At 35.0% G+C, this 24,709-nt stretch overlaps 1 protein-coding gene across 3 annotated transcripts in view; it reads right to left on the bottom strand.

Annotated features, from left to right (window-relative positions):
• The window catches only part of ARHGEF28 (Rho guanine nucleotide exchange factor 28), a 147,956-nt gene that overhangs the window by 34,678 nt on the left and 88,569 nt on the right, over positions 1 to 24,709 (bottom strand). For all 3 annotated transcript variants that reach the window (XM_026670627.2, XM_087958267.1, XM_087958268.1), the window contains 16 exons: positions 21,926 to 22,056; positions 19,964 to 20,190; positions 19,186 to 19,381; positions 18,821 to 18,932; positions 16,455 to 16,494; positions 15,987 to 16,110; positions 14,875 to 15,007; positions 12,796 to 12,851; positions 11,069 to 11,120; positions 7,898 to 8,045; positions 7,691 to 7,812; positions 6,809 to 6,949; positions 5,036 to 5,286; positions 3,335 to 3,457; positions 1,893 to 2,010; positions 458 to 712 (listed from right to left, as the gene is read on the bottom strand). In XM_026670627.2, coding sequence (XP_026526412.2) covers positions 458 to 712; positions 1,893 to 2,010; positions 3,335 to 3,457; positions 5,036 to 5,286; positions 6,809 to 6,949; positions 7,691 to 7,812; positions 7,898 to 8,045; positions 11,069 to 11,120; positions 12,796 to 12,851; positions 14,875 to 15,007; positions 15,987 to 16,110; positions 16,455 to 16,494; positions 18,821 to 18,932; positions 19,186 to 19,381; positions 19,964 to 20,190; positions 21,926 to 22,056 — 2,229 coding nt within the window. The remainder of the gene's footprint in view (positions 1 to 457; positions 713 to 1,892; positions 2,011 to 3,334; positions 3,458 to 5,035; positions 5,287 to 6,808; positions 6,950 to 7,690; positions 7,813 to 7,897; positions 8,046 to 11,068; positions 11,121 to 12,795; positions 12,852 to 14,874; positions 15,008 to 15,986; positions 16,111 to 16,454; positions 16,495 to 18,820; positions 18,933 to 19,185; positions 19,382 to 19,963; positions 20,191 to 21,925; positions 22,057 to 24,709) is intronic.

Raw genomic sequence — 24,709 nt, 5'->3', positions numbered from 1 at the left:
ATTTCAGAGTTAACTTATGTACTTGATTTTATTATTTTCTTAATTTTGTGCTTCTTTTTTTTTGTTACTACAGTGTACTTGTCAGGCTAACGAAATAAATTTAACTTGAAGATATAATTTTACACCTAACAGGTGACATTTGAACAGGTTTAATGTTCTAATGTGATTTCATACTATATTGGAAAACAGATTGCTAGTGTTGGGTGTGTTACAATCAGATAAACTGATTTCTTATTTTTATGACAGAAAATAAAGGATTCAGACAAACTTAACTCTGGAGAAAATTAATGAGAGAAAATATCAAGGCCACAAACTTAATCAACTTATTGCAATCCTATCTATACTCTAAGACATTTTTCATATTTTTAGCAACTTATACATTTGTAACAAAAACTTTCTTTAGAAAAGTACAGATGATGCACACTGAAAGTATACAAGGAAGTTGAATTTTAATAACCTTTGAAACGTCCTGTAGCTGTCTTCCAGTAGACTAACCCTTCATACAAAAGCGTTCTCTGTTTCTTGATCAAATCTTGTTTCCTAAAAACATGTCCATTTTTCAGTTTGGTATATGTTTTGTTCTCAACTTTACTAAGAATCTCCAGCAACTTCTGTTTCTTTTCGTATTCACTGACTTGCAAATCAACTGCTGCAATCATATCCTTGATAAGGTTAAGAGCTCTACACAAATCTTGATGTTCTTCTGTTCCTTCTGTATAAAAATAAAAAGGCACATAATGTTAGCAAACCCTTCTCTTTAAGTATTTAGAATGGATTTTCATAAGAAAGAACCAGAGCATTATTTTCAAATCTGTTTTGTGAATGGTTCATGACTCATGGAATCCTAAAATCAAAATACAAAGTTTGCTACTTTAAAAGCAGAAATCTGAAAATTCATTTAATGTTTAGAACAGAGTGTCAAACTGGCGGCCTGTGGGCTGGATGTATCAGGCACAGGCCACGCCCATCCCAGCTCCACGAATGGGAAAACTGTCACAAAACAAAACATCAAGTGACAGCAATGTGATGCAGAGAGTTTGACACCTGTGGTTTAGAAGAATCATCCATGGTGTTGCCACATTAATCTCTTAGTATTACCACATGGATGCATTGTTCTGGTAGAACAATTATTACCACATCTGCATTGTTCTGGTAGGACCATGACCATGGGAGTATAGAACCTGACACCACAATTAGACTTGCTTCCACTTCTTTTTCTTCCTACCATCTCCTCCTCTACTTACACCTTTGTTTACTGGACTTGGGAGTTACAAAGACCCCCTCATTGGGCCACTGATTAGCTACAACAACCTTCCCAACCCGAATGCCCAGGCTATGTGGACTTCTACTTCAGATCCTAGAAACTTTACCATATTCCAGGTAATTTTTTTTCAAGGTTAGGAGCTTAATCTGTTCACTTCGTTGTAATTCTCCAATAAAAAACAATAAAATAGAGCACATTTTACTGATGGCAGACTCCACCTCCCCTCCCTTGTTCTCTGCTCTCCACCTGTCCACCTTTTTGTTATCATATTAATCTTTTTGTTACCATATTGATGTATTCTTGTTGTGTTCCATTTCATTGTTTATTTTATTATTTTAGTTCTGTTTACACTCTTTTCAGTTCTTCCTTTTTACTGTTGTAAGCCACCTAGAGAAACCCCACAGCAACGTAGGTGGCAAATAAATTTACAAAGAAATAACGAATATATGAAACACAACTCATTTTCATTTATAGCAAAATAAGTTATTTGCAAAATAAGAAAAATCTGAAATTTGTAAAAAAAAATATTTGTATAAGAAATTTTTAAAGTAATATTGATGCGTTGATGTTAGTTAGCTAAGCACACCATAAGATTTAGTCATGAAGCAGGTAGAAAATTATTGCTTACCTTTGGTATACTGTAATATTCTTTCTACTAGAACTGGGTACTTTGTGATTCTTTGAGTGACTAGCAAAATGCATTCTGGGATTCCCCGACGCCGGGCCAAAAGATTACTATTCCGCAGCTTTAAGAAGAGATTTAACTTTTAATATACAGCCTTCAAGGTTGCTAGATATAAAATGTCACTTAGATTTTAAAGTCTCTCTGCTTGGGTGATGGAAGACAACCTTCTATATATTTTATTTCTTGTTTCAATCCATCTGATATTGAGCTTTTATTATTCACTTCATTTTGCCAATGTTATATGGCTGATGCAGAAAAATGACTAAGGAATTTTATAATAATTTTGAATAAGTTATCTACAGTGCCAAAGAAAATGGCCTGGGATAGCTAAAAAAGAAAAAAAAGTAAAGATGACTCTAATAGCAAGAGTTTCAAAAAACCCATCTCTTTTATATATTTATCAATCCTGCACACCCACACAAAGGGTTGGGCTTCAACTGTGCTGCTGTGATTGCCACTTTGACCTTTTTGCCTAGATCAGGGGGCCGGGGGGCTAGTTCTGAGGTGTCACAAGCTAAAGTTGAGGGAACTGCTAGATGTTGCTTGTCCCTCACTCCAATGAATCACAAAAGCTGGTAGGTGGTCTGAACATTCAGAGGAAACAATAAAAAAAATAAAATACTAACAAAGTATATTGTTATATTATATAAATAAAAAGCTTTTATCTCCAATGTGGACCTCTCCGATTAGAATGGGAAAGGTTACTATCTTATTTGTAACTAGGTACAAATAAGCCAACAGCAAATAAGCCAATATGCGTGCAATTGTTTTTTTTTTTTTAACTATTCAAATAATCAGAAACACTGAAGATAGTTTATTTTTTTAATTTCATATGGCTTTAATGATAAGCCATTTTGGAATGAAAATAATAGTGTCTATTATTACTTTATTAAAAATATAAGACAACTTCTATAAAAGAGCCATGTATTTATTTATTTGTTCATTTTGTTCCATTTGTACAACGCCCAGTGTCCAATTCCTCTGCCTTAACATTCAATGGCTTTTTTAAATTGGACGAAATTTAATGAGTTCTATCCGCAACAGAAAAAAATACTGTTACAGGAATCGATTTCCCCTTTCCTTAGAGACTCACACTCCACCTCGAAAATCTTAACAAAATTAAAAAGTAAGAAAACTGTTTTGTATAAATGGAAGCCTTTTATGTAGCACAGGAATTCCATTGGCTGCAATTCTTACAATTCTGAAAGTCAGTATTACCAGCCATACTGCACTAAAATAGAGCCACCTTGTGGTATACTTAGGAAAAACTATTTTTGAACTATTTATTAGAATGCTAAGCTAATGTGCTGTACCATTTCTCACATTAACAGTTCTCCTAAAGTAGATAAGCTTTTGTACAACTGAGATAGATATTATCAACTTACTTTGATGAAATTCTGGAATTTTTTGTTTTGCTGCAATTCTTTAAAAAGGCTAACTGCTTCTTTTTGGTGACTACAAAACTCCCCGTAGATTGTCTTCATTTTTCTTGCATTCTCTTCTGAAAACTGAAAAAATAGTAGCAATTCAATAGAGTATCGGTAGAATTATCGCTATGCTGCATACTGAATATGTAAGCAAACTGGTTCTCCCACTCCCCAAATAGATCTTTTTCCCCTTCCAATCTATTTGGTGCATCAGAAAAGCATTATAGACTGGGAGATTCACACAAAATAAAGGGAAGCATTTGCTATGTGATCTCAAACATCATGAAAATGTTGGCAAAGGAAGGTTAAGGCCTTCCTCTTTCAGGATTATCATATTTAGGGGAGATGTGGTTGTGATTGGACCAGGATCATAAAAATGGATATATAGATAATCATTGGCTTATCAAGGCAATAGTGGCCGCAATTTCCATCGCTAAACAATTTAATCATAAAGTGTAATATCAAGTGATTGCATCTGTCATGCCCCTGGTGGAGACTGACTCTGAGGAAGAGGAGGAACAGCCAACAGGGAGTGGAAGTGTGGCTCTAGAGGTAGTGGAGGCGGCTGGGGAAGGGCAGAAGCCGGCTGAGCAGTCAGAGGAGGACCCAGGCCCATCCCCTATCTGTCCTAGGGCACGCAGGGAGGAGAGGATCAGGGTAAAATGTGGTCTACTTGGGAGGAGAGGGCCATGATCCTCTTCATGGGTTGCAGGTGTGAGATTTGCATAAGAGTTTGGACCTGCATGCTAACAGACGCTGGAAACAAATTAGAGTTTTATTCCTAAAGGTTTATCTTGGTTGGCGTTCTTCCAACGGACTGTACCTGGTTATCTTCCTTAAGTTGGCAATTATCTATCCTGGTCTGTCGTGGAACTTTATTCAGTGCGGTTTATTTTTGGTTTTTGCTTTGTTATCGGTTCTTTGAATTTGAACTGTGTTTCTTTCCTTTGAAATGTTATTTTGAAAAGAGTTTACTCCTCCACTGTGAACAATTAAACAGTGAAGCCAAGTTGAAGGCATTAAAGGACTTTTAGTTACGTTTTCTTTTTTGTTATATTTCTGATATACTCTGGGTCGTCACAGCATCCCTTAGCAAAGGGCAATCCTGGCAGTTCCAGTTGTTGACCTTTGTTCTGGAGCATGCATGTCATTAAGTGTGAAAAGATGAGAGTCCCAGTCAACAGGTGTGGATAAGCGAAACAGGAAGGCACTTGGGGGGGGGGGGACTGCTTCAGGCTGAGGCTCTGGAATGCATGTGGGCACATGGGTGTTGCAGGGGGTGTCACAAGCAGGCATTCTGAAGCATAGGCACATGCATGAATACTTTGGGGGGAGAGGATGCTGTGAACAACACTACAGAGATTAGTATGTGAGCAATTTCTGACTTCCTGCCCACTTTTCTTTGACTTTGCTTGTGGAATGTCAGCAGGAAATGTTGGAAATGTTGATCATGTGACCACACTGGACATCAGGTGCCTGCCTCATGATCACATGACTACTGATCCACTGCAATGGTCAGAACAGTGACAACTGGTCATAAATCCCCCTTATTCAGTCACATTTTTAATTCTGAACAATTACTAAGTAAGTGGTTTCTCTTAGAATGACTATATCTTCACAAACACCCTGCTGAAAGTATAATTCTGTTCAGTGCTCTACCTGCTGCACAAGGACATCTCCAATTTTGCTGATCACAAAATTTCTGTCACTTCCCTCCCGACTTGAGAGCTGTCGCCTTTCCTTCATCCTACAGAAGAACTGCTGGTGAAGTTCTAGCAGCTCATCTAAACAAGGGAATATTTTGTCCACTGTGCTGTGGTCCAGCTGTAGTTCTTCTTTCATCCCTTTTCTGAATATTTTGGACATGATGAAGAGGGTATGGATGTGGTGCACTTCTGTTTGCATCAGTTCTACATAAAAAAAACCATAAAATTCAATAAGTCATGGTAGATATATTTTAGAGTAGATTCTCTCTATATTTATTTTTATATATTGAAGAACTATTCCAACATAAGGGGTGCTATCAGGACATTAGGGAACACCTAAGGTCTGAAGAAGTATAAATGCATCTTTAGCAAGAAATAAATTGAAAAGAGGAGATGGGGATTAAAGCCTACAGAATCTACGAATACACTCACAACTGTGACAAACTCCTTGGAACAAAACACGGAAAGGAAGAACAGCATGCAGCACTGGAGGGGTGGCGGAGTCATAGCTGTCTGCCTGTAATCCTAAATAAAAGTGCTCTGCACTGTATCATTATTGAGCACGTCCTATCATTCTGTCCAAACACTCGTGTTTTGAGAGAGAGTTTGGTCTAGTGGTTAAGGCACTTTGATGTTTGATTAATTTGATTGCCTTTGATGTAGTGATTAAAGCACCAGGCTAGAAAAGACTGTGAGTTCTAGTCCTGCTGCCTTAGTCATGAAAGCCAGCTAAATAACTTTGGTTCAGTCACTCTCTCTCAGCCCAGCCACCTCACAGATGTTATTGTGGAGAAAATAAGAGCAAGGATTAGATGTGTTCACTGCTTATAGTTATTTATAAAAATGGTAAAGGTGGATTAAAACATCTTTTTAAACAAATATCCATTAAGAATATTAAATAATAGTTTATCAGATTACTGCACAGAGAATAGCTGCTCTCTCTTTCTCAGAAAGAGACAAAAGTTACAAAAACAAAAATAAAATATAAGTTCTGAAACTAGTGTGCATTTTTAAAATTTTATTTCACTACTGATTGCAGCATATATTTTAGATTACAATTCCTATTATCAAATCCTGCTGGTAGAATACAACACATTTGTTGAGTGCCAAATTAGAGAAAGCTGTTTTATATTTTCACTTCCAACCATCTATATAGAAACTGTGAGAATCAAAGATATAGCTAATTTATCTATTAGATTCAATAAGTCCTATGGATGATAGCAGGCCCCAGAAGAAAGAGACATGAACCAAAGTTTTCAGCTAGGATGGTTTCAAAATATACCAGAACTATTTGTAATCCTGCTGAGCCGTTGCTTGGATGGATAAGTTTAAAACAGGAAGAATGAAACTGTTAGAAATGAGGAACTGAAAGCAATGTATACAGGTGTTTAAGGAAAATGACAGTTCGTGAAGTTGTGAAGCATGTATATGGTTAGAAGAAAAGTACAGTATAAAGGATAGGATTGGAGATCAGCTTGGGGCCTTTGATTTATGGCAGTCCTTGCAGGACTTGCTATATGTCATTGGACCCCATTGCAATGGCTTATTAATGTAAGTGTATTACTGCTATTATATATTTTTATATCTATTCATTTCTTATGTTCCAAATTATTAGGAACAATAAATCTCTGATCATAAAGTATTAAAGAATTTTTGTTTGTGTTGCTGTCTGTTTCCTATTGATATTTTTTATGACAAAACATAGAGGATACTATAGCACACTAACCAAAGATTACATCTTGTCGCTTGATAACATCCTTTTCTTGTTGGTTACAAAACCAAGGCTCTACAACCAGACTCCAAGATTCTGCCTCAAATTCCAATGTATCAGTGCTGAGGTCACTCCATAAAGAGGCATCAACATCATCTATAGCAAAATAAAAGCCATTCTTAAACAAAAGATAGGAAAGTTAAATTCAGATACCAATTGAACGACTAAAAAGTATTCCAGGATTGGTTTGTGTGCTGATTTTTAATACTCCAAAGGTGTACTAATGCATCTATGAATCTGGAGATATGGTTATCAATTTCCTATAATGTTTGCATCTGTGTGTTTTAATATATAATCCATTTTTAATAATGGTAGCATTTAATGGGATGCACTTTACTTTAAAAATGGAGATCTCAAGATGAATGTTATATTCTGTTAAGGAAAAACTTAAGTGTCACTGACTTTGCAAAAGGTTAATCCTGTTAAAATTAAGAGAAGAATATGATAAACCATATCCAGTTTGACTACTCTTTATCTTAAAATCTCTTTGGTATTGCTTGGAGAATTTTGCTGAGCATTTATGAAGGAACTAACACTTCATTCATTGGCTTCCTGCTCAAGAAACACAGTAATCCTGTAGTACTGGCAAATGTACATTCATCTTTAAAAAGACACCTTAAAGAAATACAGTGATGGCACCTCTTAAAAATTTCCAACATTTTTAGATATCTGAAAAAAGAGTTTTGATCAGCTGTACAATGCTGATTTCTAAATTTTGAGCCATGTTTCTCATCATAACATGATCACTAATTAATCCCTTTTAATTTTTTAATATGGAATAATTTTAATATAGAATAAATTTTGTGTGAATGATATCACTGTGAGTTCCTGGTTTACCTTCAATTATAAAAGAGTCAACAGATGAAGTAGACCCTAATGTTTGCAGCAACTCTTCAGAGTGTGACCTAGATCTCCAACTGCTGGTATTAGTATCTGGCTCCAGTGAGGACATACTCTTTCTATGGATAAAACAAAATCATATAAATATAGTGATTCACTTGGAAAGTTTTTTTTTTAACTGTGACATTGGAGACTGTGGTCTACCTTTCAGAAGTGGTACTTGGAACACTTCTGGATAAGGAGTGTTGTTGCTGTAATGCTTCTTTTTTCATAAGGGATACTCCAATGGGAATTGTGGTAGAAGGCAGAGTTGCCAAGAATGCTGGCTGTGGAGTATCTCTGAATGATAGATCTGGAAAATCAAAAAATACAGTGTTAGATTTAAGTGATGTATTCTATCCATGTATTAGAGACAGTCGTGATGAACTGTATGCCGAAATCAGGAGAATCTAGTAGCACCTAAAGAATTATATTAAAAGCCATAAACTTTTGTGAACTAATGCTCACTTCATGAGATGCATGAAATATCCCAGAATCAGATTCATCTCAGAAATATTGGAGAATAACTGCCAATCTGTTTAAACAATATTGTCTTTGACAGCAAACATATGACTGTACAGCTGCTTCCTATATTCCTCCAGTATATAGCTAAGATAGGAAAAAAATGTTTGTACTCACCCACTGCATCCTTTGATTGTATCCCCTACCAATTTAGAATGTGACTGCAAAGGCAGTAACATATCACAAACTGCCTTTGCAACCACATTCTAAATCTAATATACTAATAACTGTCCCACTGAATTTAATAAGATTTATATATAAGTAGACATATATCAAATTGAAATATAGCTTTGAAAAGTCTTTTAACACAGAGCATGGATAATTATTGATCAAAATGAAATCTAATTTGGAAATGTTATTTTAACATACTTCAATTTGTTCCTACCTCCATCTGTGATTACTAAGACATATTTCATAGTCTCTAATTTCTGCATTCAATTTCACATTTTTAAACTCACTTTAATACAACTTCTACAAATGTCAGATTATCTGAAGAGTTCACATATTAATAATTGTTCAAAAAGAGTAAACAGTATTTAAAAATTTAATGTTTGATTATAATCTGGTTCAATCAAAATTGATGGGGAAGTGTGATGACCCGGAGTGTCCCACAAATGTAACAAAAACCAAAACGTAAATAAATGTTCTTTAATGCCTTCAACTTGGCTTCACTGTTCAATTGTTCACAGTTGGAGATTAAACTCTTTCCAAAATAACATTCCAAATGAAAGAAATACAGTCCAACTTGTTAGGAATCTGTAAAATTAGTTGGGTTGGCAATATATAAACCAACAATGAATGTTTGTAGCTTTAAGATAAAATCACTGATTGGTTGATTGTGTTGCAAGTTGCCATAAGAGGGAGCTAGAGATCGTGGCTTGCTCTCTCTCTGGCATTCTGTATCTCTGACATTCTGTTTCTCTGACATTCTGTTGCTGTTGTGCCTATACTTTGATATCTTTGTTTACTGTAAATGAAAAAGGCAACCGGTAAGAAGACTTTGTAATTGGATATTCTTTGGACTGTTAAATGTATATGACCTGGACCGTGGATTGGACTGTGCTATTTCTTAAAGTAAACTTTAACCCAATTTAGTGTATCTGTATGTGGCTGAATAATTATTCATAACTACTCTCATAAACGTTTCCATGTGCATATCCTTGTTACTCAAGGGTTATTCTGTACATATCATAACACAACTCAAAGAGCAGATAACGAAGCAATAAAAAACAAAAAACAAACTACACTGAGGAACGTTCCATGACAGACCAGGATAATTAATTACAAACTTCAAGAAGAGAACCAGGTATAGTCCGTTGGAAGAATGCCAACTAAGATAAACCTCATCCAGGAATAAAACACTCTTTGTTTCTAGTGTTTGCTAACACACAGGTCCAAACTCTTATGCAGTTCTCGCACCTGCATCCCATGAAAAGGATCAAGGCCCTCTCCTCCTGAGTAGACCACGTCTTTCCCTTATCCTCTCCTCCCTGCGTGTCCTAGGATGGATAGGGGATGGGCCTGGATCCTCATCTGCTTGCTCAGCCAGCCTCTGCCCTTCCCCGGCCTCCTCCACAACCTCTGCAGCCAACCTTCCATTCCCTGTTGGCTGTTCCTCCTCTCTCTCAGTGTCAGTGGCATGACAGGAAGTGCAATTTTCCAAGTCCTAATTTAGAACTAGGGTACATAATGAGCTGAGGGCTACCTGAATTGCATATTACAAACCTCACTTTCAAAAATGGAAGAAGTCAGGGCCAAAACTAAATCTGTTTTAAAATAAGTTAAATTTAAATACCATTAAAAGTCTTAATGTGGTTATTTTAGGTATATTTAATAATTTCATCTTTCTGCCACATTAAAAATAACAAGAACTTTTGAGTAGATTACAAGCAAGGGTGGGCTGCTGGAGGTTTGCAAGGGTTCAGGAGAACCTCTAGCTAAGATTCTGCACAGTTTGGAAAACTCCCAAATCCTCCTCATCTCCACCCTCCCACCCTCCCAGGAGAACCCATGCAGCCTGTTTTGGATGCAGGTAAGTGCAGTGTGCATGCGAATGCTTGGGGAGGGAGAAAAATGGGTCTCCCGGAAGTTCAGAAAGGCTGGAAACAAGCCCGTTTCCAGCTTCCAGAGAGCCTCCGGAGCCTGGGAAGGCTCCCAGAGTCTCAAGGAAAGCCTCTAGAACTCAGGGAAAGCAAAAAGCCCCCCACCCCTGTGGTGCAGGAGCCCAACTAGGCCATGCCCATCATGGCCACGCCCACCCAGCCACCCGCCAACCAGGCAGAGAACCCGTTGCTAAAAATTTTGAAGCCCACCCCAATTACAAGGATCACATCAAATAGCTGGAAGGTTATATGTGGCCCAATAAAAATAGTCATAGATTGGGTATTTCTGCTTTTAATGTTTGTTTAATTTAACTATTGAATGTATGCTGTCAGAAGTTATGGTGAAACTATTGTATGAAAGAAAATCTTGGAGTTGATAGTGAAGCAAGTTAAATATATTGGATTAGTGAATGGGTTCATTCTGAGAAGTGTACTACATACTCTCATGGAAAGAGTGGAGACCCATAAAGAACATAGAAATATAGAGCAAATATTTGCCAATGTTTGTTTGCAGCTCTCCAAACTATCTCCTCCCCTAAAACAAAGGAATCTGATATTCAAGGACGCCTTTGTTAGAAAGCTAGGAAAGGCACGAAGGGAAAAATCAACAAAAGCTGTCCATTCTCCCAAAGACAGCCACTAATAACAAAATATGAAAAATAACAGAAGAAAAACAATTTATACTTTTTAACTTTCTTACTCTTTAACTTACTTGTCTGGACAGTTTGTATCTTGTTCTTAACATAACTTCTATCTTGTAATTTCTGGTAAAGAAGGATGTTTTCATTAATATGAATTTTATTAAATATATTAAATATAAAGTTTATTTAATTGGTTAAATAAATAAGAGGTAATTTAACATTTCTATGCATATGTGATCATATTTTATTGAAAGATTTTATATTGACCTATGATGCTCCATTTTTTACATAACCCTAATAGTAAAGTTGCAAATTGCTAGAATTTTGCTAATGTACCAGGCATAATAATTATTATAAATCATTATGTATTTTAGAATTTTTGACAGGCATTTTTAAAATAACTAATACTGTTGGGAAAAGTCAATAATATGATGCTATTCATTGAACTTATGTCATTCTGACTGTGTACACTAAGGGGCACCATTCCTCTTTGTTCTATCTGATAATATAAACAGCCTCTGTATTTAACAAAACAGGAAGATGATGCTATTCTTACCTTTGTTTCATTACAATTTAAATTTTCAGTTTATTATGCTCTTGCAATGATTTTGAAGCAGCTACTTCACAAGTCTAATGTACAGTCACCTGAGAAACCAATTCCAAATCCCCAAAGGAAGTCAAATCATCCACCCAAATACATACCCTTTCTCAAGAATTAATTGGGATATGAAGAGAGACAAAGAAAGATTGGCCAAGTCTGAGTCATGGACAAGGCAAAATTGTGGAAAAATTCCTGTGACTATTTATCACAACATAGGAATCAAAATCCCATGTTTATTTCTTCCAGAGAAAATCAAAATTCAGGATAAAAAGAATTTGGAATAATTTTCCACTTCATGCAGAAAAACCACAGGTCTAATTTTTTTAGTTGGTTCCACATGACAAAAGGTAGTGACAACTAATAAGTGGTGTACATACTAGTGACATAACTAGCAAATCATAGTAAGCAAATATAAAAAAGGACAAGTCATTGTAATAAGGAAGCCTAAACAAAAAGACTGAAACAAAATGACCTTCAGTGTAGAAACAAAGCAAGAAACCTATTAAGCAAGAGAGTTTAGGAAAATATAAATATTAGTGACTCTCACTGTATTTATTTGTAATGATTTTATTACCACAACTAATGCCCTGGTTTTTTTTTTCTATAGGTCAACAATAGTTACTCACTTGAAATGCTTACCTGAAATTATTACTCTAGCATAAAACTTACAGGTAGTCCTTGCTTAACATCCACTCATTCAGCGACTGTTCGAAGTTCAACAATTATTCAGTGCTGAACAAGTGGAACTAACTAGTCCTCATGGTTGCAGCAATTGTTGTGTACCCATAATCATGTGGCTGCAATCTGGGCACTTGGCAATCAGCAAACCTTGCAACATTGCACAATCGTGTGGTTGCCATTTGTGACCTTCACTGCTGGCTTCTGAGAAGCAAAGTCAATGAGAAAATCAGCAGGAAGTCACAAATGGTGTTCACATAATTGTGGAGTACTGTGACCATCCATGATTTGCCTAATGACAGTAGCTGGCACTGCCAGAACTTCTTCCATAAGTTAGCATAGTGGCATTGCTGCCTTAGAGATGGAGTTTTAGTCCCAATTGCCATTGTAAGGGAGGACTACCTGCACACCCAATATAATATAAATTTCTTGATTTGTTACACTCAAAAACAACAAAATAGAAGCAGAACAGTGTAACAATGAGCAATGACATCCCCAAGTATTTGTTTTAAAACTTACTTTTGTACATGCAGGAGCACAGTCCTTACAACTTTTATGCACAACTGCATTGCAATCTGCAAGGAAGCAAGAAAAGGTCCTCTCAATTGCAATCTCAATTTTAGAGTGTTCAACTTTCATTTAGAAATAATTCTTGTCTTAATGTTTTCCAGCTGTGATGACTGGTTCCTTCAAAAGGGTTGGAAAAGTTATATAAATCGGCAAAGTCCCAACTAATTTTCACCGAAAGGATAAAGAAGTACAGTATGTCTTGGATCTTAGGCCAAAACCACACATCATACAGAACAGGAGGTTGCCACCAAGAAAACAACCCCTTCTACGTTTATATTATGAGAAACAATTATTCTCTAGAATTACCCTGAGAATCAAACTGCATGAAATTTACTGATTGATTTTAATTTGTTATAGCTGCCCAGCTCAACAGACTGGGCAGCTTACAAAATTAAAAAAAAAAACTGTTGAAAATAAATTCTGACAGCTCAGACTAAAACAACCCAGTACAAGCCTGATAAGGACCATGCAAATAAATTAATCCCAACCAAAGACCAAAGCCAAGTCTTAAGGGCTTTCCAAAACCCCTGGCAAGATGCCACAAGCCATATATCAGGTGGGAATGGAACAATTTGCCACAGCCAACTTGCTGCAGCCAACTCCCCATGGCCAACTCCCCATGGTCAACTCATTGCAACCAACTTATCACAGACAACTCGCTGTGGGACAATGTAACAATTCTATTTAATTATTTAAAATAAATAAAAATATTTTAATTTTTGCCATTCACATTTTATTCTGTTCCTCCTTTTGCATCATTTCTTTAATGATTCTATTCCACCATTTCTTTGATATTAGTGTAATTCTTGTCCTGCAGCGAGTTGTCCTGTGGCAAGATGACCATGGCGAGTTGTTCTTCAGCAAGTTGGCCTGGCAAGTTGGCTGTGGCAAATTAACCATGGTGAGTTGTCATAGACCCTATCTCAGGCAGGGGCTATGACAGAGAAGACATGCTTTCCTCAGTCCCACAGCATTTGATAAAGGGGAAATGGAATGTATTCACTCTGCCCAAATATACCAGGTGGGAAGAAACAATTGGAGAAAGGTGATCCCTCAGATATGCCATGATTTGGAAACAGGTCTGTCTGTTTACATTTACATCAGTCCCAACCATGTTTAAACTGAGAGATCGATGTTTGAGAAGGCAGAGAAGCATGAATAAACTATACTAAATCTGGATCATATAGCTCCCTTATATATCTCCTCAAGCTATTTTTCTTTCAATTTCTAGGCTCATTTCATCTATTGGAACTAATCAAGAGGAAGAAAAATAAATGCAGGTTTAGTCCAAGAGGAGGGTTGGGGGTAGAACTGATTTTTTTTAGACTCTTCACCTTAAAATTTCTAAAAAGATCTCCTTGGCTTCATTCTGTGGAATAGCTAAAAGAAAATATTTACAACTCTTAAGTTTATTTTGGAAATATATAAAGATGAAATTGATTTAAGGGAACATCTAATTCAAAACTATGTAAACCCAGCAGTTGTTCTAGGCAGAGTTAACATTAGATATTTAATATGCTAAGTTGTTAATATGGCTTTATTGTGTTGGTCACACCTAATTAAGAGATCACTATAGCTTGTGGGATAATAATCTTATGGGTTTGTGGGAAGAGTTCCAAATTCAGGCTACAACAGCTCAGAACTAGAAATGTTCTTCCTAAAGGCATGACAAACTGCTGCTAGTCAATATAAAGATAATAAAGTCTCCAATGTGCCTATGGATGAATCCTGAAATTTAGTACCTATGATACAAGCACTGTGTCTTGAACTAAGCAAATTATTCTCAAATCAAGAAATAGGATTGAATCTATATTTAGTCATGTTTCGAGTAATCCCACAAAAATCTTACTTAAGTTAAGGGACTTAAGGAACTTGTAAGTTAGCTAAGGAACTTAAGTAAGTTGTGGTTCTGGGTCTATGATCTGTTCTACACATGACTAAGTTTGGAACCAATCTACAAATACAAGCAACTTTCTACAACAGAGTTGGGGAAAGCAACTTCTATGAACACAAACTATAGTTACTTACAAGAACACTGCAATGATTCTTTCCCCAACAGTGGTTTCTCACATGTGAAACACGGCATTACTCCAGCATACGATCCAGAACCAAAGTGATGCCTGTTAGCTTTCTCTTTTTCTTTGGCATCTTTGTTTTTTGCCTTAATAACCAAAATGAAAAATACAAATAAATATAAATTTAGTTCACAGAGCGATACAGCATCAGTATCTCCAGAGGCAGTCAACTACCCCACTCAAAAGAAGCAATGAATAATCTTTTCATTCCTCTCCATTTTGCAGAACAATATTGCATAGAAATCATATTCTTACATATTTATATAAACCATAGTAAAATAACCTCATTCAAATAACATTTGGTCTAAAAGCACCAGATTTGGAACAAGGAGATTCTGAATTGTAGTCCCTGACTTAGGCTTGAAAGCCTAAAATAAAATAAATAATCCTTACTTTTGGACATGCTGGCTATTGTAACAAAAGTGGAACTAGTAAATAATCACTGACAATGATGACACTTTCTGAAAGCTACATCATTCAGGGATGTAGGGATCATCTTAAGATAATTCTGAATATCTTCATATCTGCATGATTACACAGGACTATTTATGACACTTTTTCCAAAATAAGAGTTTGTAAAAGTCAGAATGGAACTAAAAGAGTAGCAGATTGGAAAAATATTGACATGAACCAATTTTTAAAAATGTTCCCAAACGGTCCCAAAATCAGAAGGGAAATATTTAGCACAAATCCAAAAGAAACCCTCTGATTTTTTCTCCTTTTATTGAATTCTGTCCCTTTTCCCTTTATTTATTTAGCATAGAATTTCTGACAATGGAATGATAAATCCTACATTAAATAGAGGATATCATCATTTCACTGTAGGGCAATTATTCTCCTATGCTTTTTTTAAAAAAAACCACTTGCAACTGAAAAATGTTTTCCATTCAGTATGTCCAAAAAAATATTTCTCATTGTCAAGTTATAAAATATTCATAAGAATTGTATTTTAGTGCTCATTTTTTAATTACAAGCACAATTCAGTACTCATAATATTTAAGATTTTTTTGTTTTGTTTTGGTGGGGTGTTTTTTTCTCTCCCATAATGCATTGATCACAAATTACCTTAGACTTATTTCGTGTACTGGCCATTCTATTCATTAGAAAACTGAATGTTCGGCTAACTTTATATTTTTCAGATTCTGATTTTGTTGGTATTATGTACTTATCCCATTCTTCTTCTTGAATCCTAAAAATATACCAGGAAATATCTTAACATCTTACAAAGTAAAAATGTATAATAAAATACGTGACATTGTAGAATTCATAAAATACAAAAAATAAATATCTGCATTCTTTTATCTTACTTAAATGTGGAAAAATTTCAGTATACATGCATTTCTGCACTTTATCCAGCTATTATTGCAAGTTAATTTCAAGTAGCATATCTGATTGATGCTGAAATTCTTACATTGCTCAAGTAAACAGCCTCTACTTTGCAATTATTACCAATAACAAACATACATACATACATACATACATACATACACATATATATACACATACACACATACACACACACTTAAAACATACCTTTTTTCTGACTGTTCATGCAAGCTGAATGTGTGTGATTCTATAAAAAAAATAATGTTTAAAATAATTATATTTTAGCAGTCAGTCATTGTTGACAGCATAAGATTTCCATTTAAAAATTCATTTGCATTCATTCCATTTAAAAATGACAGCATAAAATTTCCATTTAAAAATTCATTTGTATTCATTCCATTTAAAAATGACTATTGTATACTAACATCCCTGAAGTAGTAGTAATAATAATAATAAAAGCTGAAAGATTATGGCATAAACTCACTATTTATGTGTTCCCACTGGTTACTGACACATTAGGTACCATACAAAAAAACTTGGACAGATTTAGAAAATATGTTTATTGACAGAATTTCTATCTTTCAATTACAAAAGAGCACACAGTTTGAATGCACACATATATATACTACACTGATACATCACAATGTCCAAGAACTGGCAGCTGTAATTTTACATGTTGTGTTTATTATAATAATAAATTGCAGAAGACGGCTTACATCCTGCAAAAACACCTTTAATATTATTAAACAACATCTGCCTATCTCATTTTCTCAAGGACTCAATAGGTGGGCAAAAATGCCAAATCCTGGATGACTTTGTGACCAATCATAATATCAATATCCATCTTTGGCCACAGAAATTAGTTTTCTGTTCCCTGGCTAATCTACCTCAGAAAATTATTATTGTGGGGAAAATTGGGACCATTTATGCTGCCTTTGCTCCTGAACAAACCAATCATATAAATTTAATAAGCAAATATTCTTCCTTTTTCAAAACCTCAGTAAGATGCTGTATAACTAAACTGTACAAAAATGAAAGATCTCGATCTGATCTGATCTGAAAGATCTGATCGACACAACTCGATCAGGGCAAAGCAATAGACACAATCTACATAGACTTCTGTAAAGCCTTTGATTCAGTGGTACACGACAAACTACTCCTAAAAATAAAATCTTATGGTATCTCTGGACAACTGCATAACTGGATAGAAGCATTCCTGTCAAACAGACAACAAATGGTCAAAATTGGTGGTGTCCCCCAAGGCAGTGTTCTAGGACCAACTCTCTTCATACTCTACATAAATGACCTCTGTGATCATATTAAGAGCAACTGCGTTCTTTTCGCTGATGATGTAAAGCTGTTCAATACCACAGACAATACTGCTACCCTTCAAAAAGATCTTGACTATGTATCAGAATGGTCAAACAAATGGCAACTTCAAATCTCAACAAATAAATGCTCTGTTTTACATATTGGCAAAAAAAAATCAGAAAATAAAATACAAGCTGAATAGTCAAGATCTTGTGATGATCCAAGCTCTGTAAAGGACCTTGGAATACTCATCTCTAATAATCTAAGTGGTAGAGCCCACTGTAACTACATAGCCAAAAAGGCATTAAGAGTTGTTAACCTAATCCTACGTAGCTTTTCTCTGGTAATATCACACTACTAACTAGAGCATAAAAAACATTCACTAGACCAATACTCGAATACAGCTCATCAGTCTGGAACCCACATTACGTATCTGATATTAGCACAGTTGGGAAAGTCCAGAAATATTTCACAAGAAGAGTTATCCACTCCTCTACTCGTTGTAGAATACCTTATGCCACCAGACTTGAAATTCTAGAACTAGAAAACCTTGAATTACGCCGTCTTCGGTCTGATCTAAGTATGGTATATAAAATCATACATTGCAATGTCCTACCTGTCAATGAATACTTCAGCTTCAACCATAACAACACAAGAGCACACAATAGATACAAACTCAAGGTTAACCGCATCAAACTTGATTGCAGGAAATATGACTTCAGCAACAGAGTGGTCAATGTCTGGAATACTCTACCTGACTCTGTAGTTTCTTCCCAAACCCCAAAAACTTTAACCTTAGACTGTCTACTATTGACCTCACCCCTTTCCTAAGAGGTCTGTGGGGCGTGCATAAGTGCACCAACGTGCCTACTGTCCCTGTCCTATTGTTTCTTTTTCTTACATGTACCCATTTCATTTATTCATAACTATGTATATACTTATACTTATTATCTTGTAAGCAATTGACAAATCAAATAAATAAATAAAAAATAAATAAATAAAAAATGAAAGATGCACATTATAGGGAGAAAATTTAATACATCTGTTCATCCTGCCTATCTTCTCACATCAATAGTTAGATATAAATCTGATTTAGAAAAAGGTGGGATATGTGTGAGTAATTTGAATCTTGCAACTTAGAAAAATCATTTCATCTCATATGAAAAGTATACTTAATACCCTACTCTAAAGTTAACTTGGGGCTGAATTAACCATGCTAATTTGCTTTAAAAATATAAGAACATTAAAATATTAGTGCTCACCATCATTTGAATCACATTGAATAAATTCCTGAGCACACGGTGGTTTTCCTAATAAGACTTTGGGTGAAGTATAAGAATATGAACGCAAACGAATTCCCGAAAGTAGAGATTCCTAAACATATAAAACAAACAGCATATTTTGAAATTTTTCTATCTCTTTCTTAGTTTTTACAAATGTTTTAATTGCAAAACTAGATGATGATGTTTCTTATGAAAAATTCCTTTTACTAAAATTTATTGATAAATTCCAAATATTTTAAAAATAATAATACTATGGCATTTGGGGGGAAATATAAGTATAAATAAGTTCTCCCATCAATTAAATAAGCGTTATTAATTTTATGGGAAAATGAAAACAACGATACCTTGGACTGTAAACTGCTGGACAAAGGGAGAGATTCAGCTGTGTTCATGCTGTCGTCCAATCTAGTGGTGGGCTCTGAAGCACTTAACTGCTCCCTATCACTCGGCAAGATCGCAGAAGAGTTGTAAGACACTGAAGAATAGCAGTTATGGGATCTTTCATCTCCACTGTCAACATCCAAGTCATCAAGACTGGAACTGGGAGCAAAGGAACACAAACATACAATAATTTACTAGAGTAGCTTACAGTAGTTATATACAATAAGTAAAATGTATTGTCCTTTCATCCACTCTACCCAACCTTAACCATAGTTAAAATACCTGGAAAAAAAATCCAAGAAATTAGAAGCATGCATTAAGAAAAGGACAACATTTCCCTGAATGTTAAAATATAACCTTTTTGGTAAAAAAATCAACAATACCTCAGCAAACACACCACGAACCTCACATTTACTGTGGCAGCATGAATTCAGAAACAGAAAAACAGCGATGGGAAATTTTAAATATGCTTCTCTGAGTAGGGAAGAGGGGAATGAAGGGAGAATATTCTGTAAAAGTCATTCTTGATTACTTTTGCTTAGTTATGTTTTCAGAAAGCAGATAAAAAATATTAAAACCAGCATGATGCACTTTTGCAGAACAGACGCATGAAAAGTTTTGGAACCTTATCCAAAACATTCCTTTCGAAACCCATGCAACCCATATTTATTTTATAGGACAAACACACATATGTAAAGAGTTACTGTTTTTATAACAATGCAATCAAAAGCTATCACACACCTTCGTTTTTTAATAAAGGGATAACGATGATTCCGTAGATTCCCAAAGGCATGTGTCTTTTTTAATGGCATGTAAGAACCTGAGGTATCCAAGCTGGGTATCATAACTGATGATAGATTTTTGTTGCTTGGAATATTTTTCAACACTTTTGGATCTTTACTTGAATCTGTGTTAGTTTCCAAAGTACTCGGGCTGTTATTAATGTACTTGACACCAGCATCTTCCAACTAAAGTATGGAAATAAAATTATTAATGTTAAATACAAAATAATGCAAAATGATGTAAAACTAAATTCAGCTGTTAGAACCGTCGTGTCATTAATATCCCAACAGAAAAAGTTCAGTGGGATCAGGAACCCAGTGATGGCAGAATATACTCTTAGTGTTATGCTCCAAGAATTCATTCAATATCTATAATATTATCAGGTATCAAAATGAAATAAAAATTCTGCAAGAAGGAAGCATAGCAATTCCTCAGAAAGCAAACACCAGATAGCAGATAGGTAAGTAAAATTAAATTTTTATATTACTATTGTTACACCAAACCTAATGTCAGCGTCCCAACTAACTAACTCCAAACCAATAAACTCTGAGACAAACATTTCCTCAAAATTCCATTTTATTAGACTTGTCATATTGGTAAATCTAAGAAAACCTGAATCTGAGAGTTCTGGATTTTCCCTTCCCAAAAGAAAATCAAAAATCTATTTCCTGCATCCATCAGTCCATCACATGGCTTAATCAAATCTTCATCCCAACTGGAGACATCCTTCCGGTCACTCCCCTCCAGGTGCAGGGCAACATGTCCTTGACTCTCTGAGAAAGAAAGTTGTGTCTAATCTTCTACCTCACTATGAAATCCTCCCTCCCAAATTCCCAGGCACTGAATGTGGCAGAATCGAAGCTTCCAAGTAAAAAATGGCTTCCAAGGCTGACACCTAAACATTTTAAATAAAATGTATACTGTTCATTTAACATTTACAATTGTTTAGTGTAGTCTCCCACACTAATTGTAAGATAACACTAAACTCCATGGGCAAGGATTCCTATTAGTCTATGATAGGGAAGAAGAAGTGCCATCTTCTGGAGGATGCTGAACAACAATTTCAGCCTCATCACTGGCTTTCCCAGTAAAATTACTAAGAATTGTAATCCAGCAACATCTGAAGGTACAAATCTGACCGGGGGGGCATACGTGCATGAGATACACATAAAAAAGGTAAGAGAGAAGAGCATAAAACAGATATTTTGATGGGTACATGAAACAGACAAAAATAATAGCGAAAGGGATACATTGTGCAGGAAAGAGATGGGTAGCACGTATGAAATAGGGATGAAATAGAGACCCAGAAAACATTTTTGTACAATTCACTCAGTAGTTAAGGGGAGTAAAGGGAGGAGGCTGAGATTTGCAAACCGAAACCATTGCTTACAGGTCTTTCATTTTTTTTAAACTTTTAAAAGATTTTTCTTTAATTTAGAATTCATAAACTTTGACATCAATCAGTCCCAAAATTAAATGACATGGCTTAGTACAGATTAAGAGACATTTCAGAAGAATTAAGTGCAAGGTTCTTGGTATCCTGTTTAAACAAAAGTTTTACATTTTACTCTTCATCTTTTAAAAAAGAGAGCATTTTAGTCCAGAAACTTTTTTTTAAGCATCAATACTATACAAGTTTGAAAAAAAGCAGAGTCCACAAACTGTTGTAGAATTATGAAAAGCTCCTCTAAATATTAGCAGGTAATTTTTGGCCAACACATTTGTGTGTGTGTGTGTGTGTGTGTGTGTGTGTGTGTGTGTGTGTTAACACACTTAGGTTATAAATGATAAACATTTCTCTTATTGCTTCCCCTTAAAATAAAATAAACAAATACTAATTGTGCAATTCATAACTTGATATAATCACATACTTTCAATAGCCACACATAACTAATCTCAATATACACCTGTCAGTCTTACCTCATCTACTACCATGCGGTTTGCATATACTTCATCATTTCCATTGAGCATAGCAGAAAGTTTTGCTGCAGCAAAGAAGGTGGAAGGATTTGGTCTTCTCCTATAAGCTTCAGATGGGGAATATTGCTGAGCTGGAATAAAATAATAGGAAAATTGATTTTTTTTACATGGTAATTCAGAAGAAATATATAATTTTGATGAAATCATGCATGTTTTCATCTCATGAGTAGAACAATTGAGGCAAGAGGAGTTATTAGTCCATTTTTTCTTCCTCCTCTTCTCGTTATTGTTTCCACACTCAGCCTTCTAAATCAGAGTCATTCTAGTACTCATGGAACATCATGGCCTCCAGATAATACTATTGGTCATTGCTGGTTTAGAATTCTAGGAGTTATAATCCCATCATATTTGAAGATTGGGGAATTAGACAAAGAAGAAGGAATGAATTATTCCTACAATTAGCTAGTATGGGGTTTATAACAGTGATGGGCAACTTATAGCCCTTCTTGACTATAGTTTATAGCCATCTAGTGTTGGAGAATAGATAACTACTGTATATTTTTAATTGATTGAATTTATTTACGACCTATCTTGTATCAAAAAGACTCTATGTCAGCTCTGAGATTCAGCTGCCAAGAAGGAATGGAAGGGGGGGTAGAGTTCAAGGTTATTCCGTATGTCGCATTAAAAAATTCCAGCTGCAGTTAATTGGTTCTTGTGATTAATGAAGTGTAGAAGTGGGGGGAGAGAAGGTGGATTTTGTGTTACTGTGCTGAAAATGACTTTCACTTTTGGAAATGCCATAGAATTACCAGAGCTGTTCCTAATAAATCAGTTGGAGATTATACTTGTCTCGGAGTGATTGATTACCATGGACAATTTCTGGATGCCTAACACTCTAGGTGGTTATATGTCTTGAAAGAGTGGAACTATAATTTAAAAGTAAACTAGGCCTATGTATTTTGTAGCCCTTAGCTAGCTAATGGTCACCAAAATACTGCTCATTTGTCCTATCTTTCTAGCTCCAACTTTTCCAATAAGAATTATTATAAATAATAGCATGAAAGGTTCCTTATCATCTCAATCACATAAGATGAAGGCTATCTTTATAATTACTGTCATCAATGAATCTATCAATATGGACATATTTCAGATTAACAGAAGTATTAATCTGAATTATTACAGCAGTGTTTCCCACACAACCCCATATCTGAGTCTACTAGAGGGAGGATTACATGATTTTTCTTTTAAAAAAGAAAGATCAAATGAGATTTTTAAAAATAGGAGGAATCTGACCAGCAGTTTTTTTCCCCCAAACTAAAGGAGTTCCACAAGAACTACAAGTTCTGATTCTGGTGGACCTACTCAGCTTCCTCCATTCCCTTATCAGTGCAATACAATGTTTTTGCTGGACTAAGATTGTTTCCAGGATATACTTTGAATTTTGGTTAGTTGTTTCTCCTTAAACTTGGCTCTTCCACGTTCTCCGCATGACCCACTGCAATTATGCCAAGTTGTGAAGGAGATTCAATAATGCAACAGGTGTCTCAGCTGCTTATTATTTTTTAATGTTTCTACTATAACATTTCAAAATGGGCTTGAAGACAGCAGGTAGAATCATTTGAGAGAGAAAGAAAAGGAAGTAAAATACTAAATAGTAAGTAGTGAAATCTCAGTGTATCCTACATTGCCTGCCAACACATTTGTTTCCTCATAGTTTATTCATTCAGGATATAATCTGTCCAAATAAACAAGGAGCTAACCGAACTGAATAATGAAACATTGTTTTATTGTAACAGAAATTAGAGGTTATCAACTAATCAATAGTACTAAATAAATGAAATCAATCCTAGAGAAGGATTAACTCTTTCCTCCAATGTTCTTTCCTGAAGGGGTGTTAATACTCCTAATAATTCTATGAGGAGAAACATACATAGCTTTATCCATCTCTTTTAATCCTACTGACTGGCATAGGCCCTGATTAACACTGACCATTGAGAAGTTTGTGAATAATTTTATGAAATTGTTTAGGATTATATGCATAATATATGCACACCTGCACAAAAATATTTTAAAAGAATGAAGAACACAATGATGCACTTTAATACTAAGATTAAAGCATATAAATAATAGAATTTAGTATCCATGTACTAGTATATCTTGCATTAAAGTTAAAGAAAAGTCCATTCAAATTCATGATCAGAACGTTCACCTGATATTGTTATCTGCTGTTTTCAAATAGCAAAATGTTTTAAACACATAAAAAATAAACAGAATTCATTACCATATTTTATTTTTTTACTTTTAACATGGCCGATTTAGTAACCTAAAATGATAAACTAGCGAACAGAAATACCATTTATTTATTTTAGAAAACATGTATGATTGTTCATCTTACATGCCATAATTTTGGCCATTTTTATGATACCAGTTGAGTCACTACACTGTATGTTGATTGGCAAAATGGAAATGTGTACTTTTGTATGCAGATGCTGTGGTGTTGATGACTGACAATCCGAATTATTTGCAGTACATGTTACATATATTGTATGATGGAATGAATATGGATATAAAATTAATATAGAGGGAAACACTGGAGAAGTTTTAAGCTATGCAACTATTTGTAAAAAAAAGTTATTTGTCCAAATAAGCGAAGATGGCCTCATAGGAGTATAATTTACTTTATTATATGAAAGTGAGAGTTGTGTACATCAAGAGAAGCATAAAAATAAGTTAAATGCAGTGGAAATAGTTTATTTAAGAACTGTAAACAAAAAAAAGAAC

Source organism: Notechis scutatus, chromosome 2 (assembly GCF_049901735.1).
Source record: "Notechis scutatus isolate UNSWTSFEM ecotype Mainland chromosome 2, rNotScu1.2, whole genome shotgun sequence".
Lineage (NCBI taxonomy): Eukaryota > Metazoa > Chordata > Lepidosauria > Squamata > Elapidae > Notechis > Notechis scutatus.
This window is presented reverse-complemented; position numbering and strand designations above follow the sequence as displayed.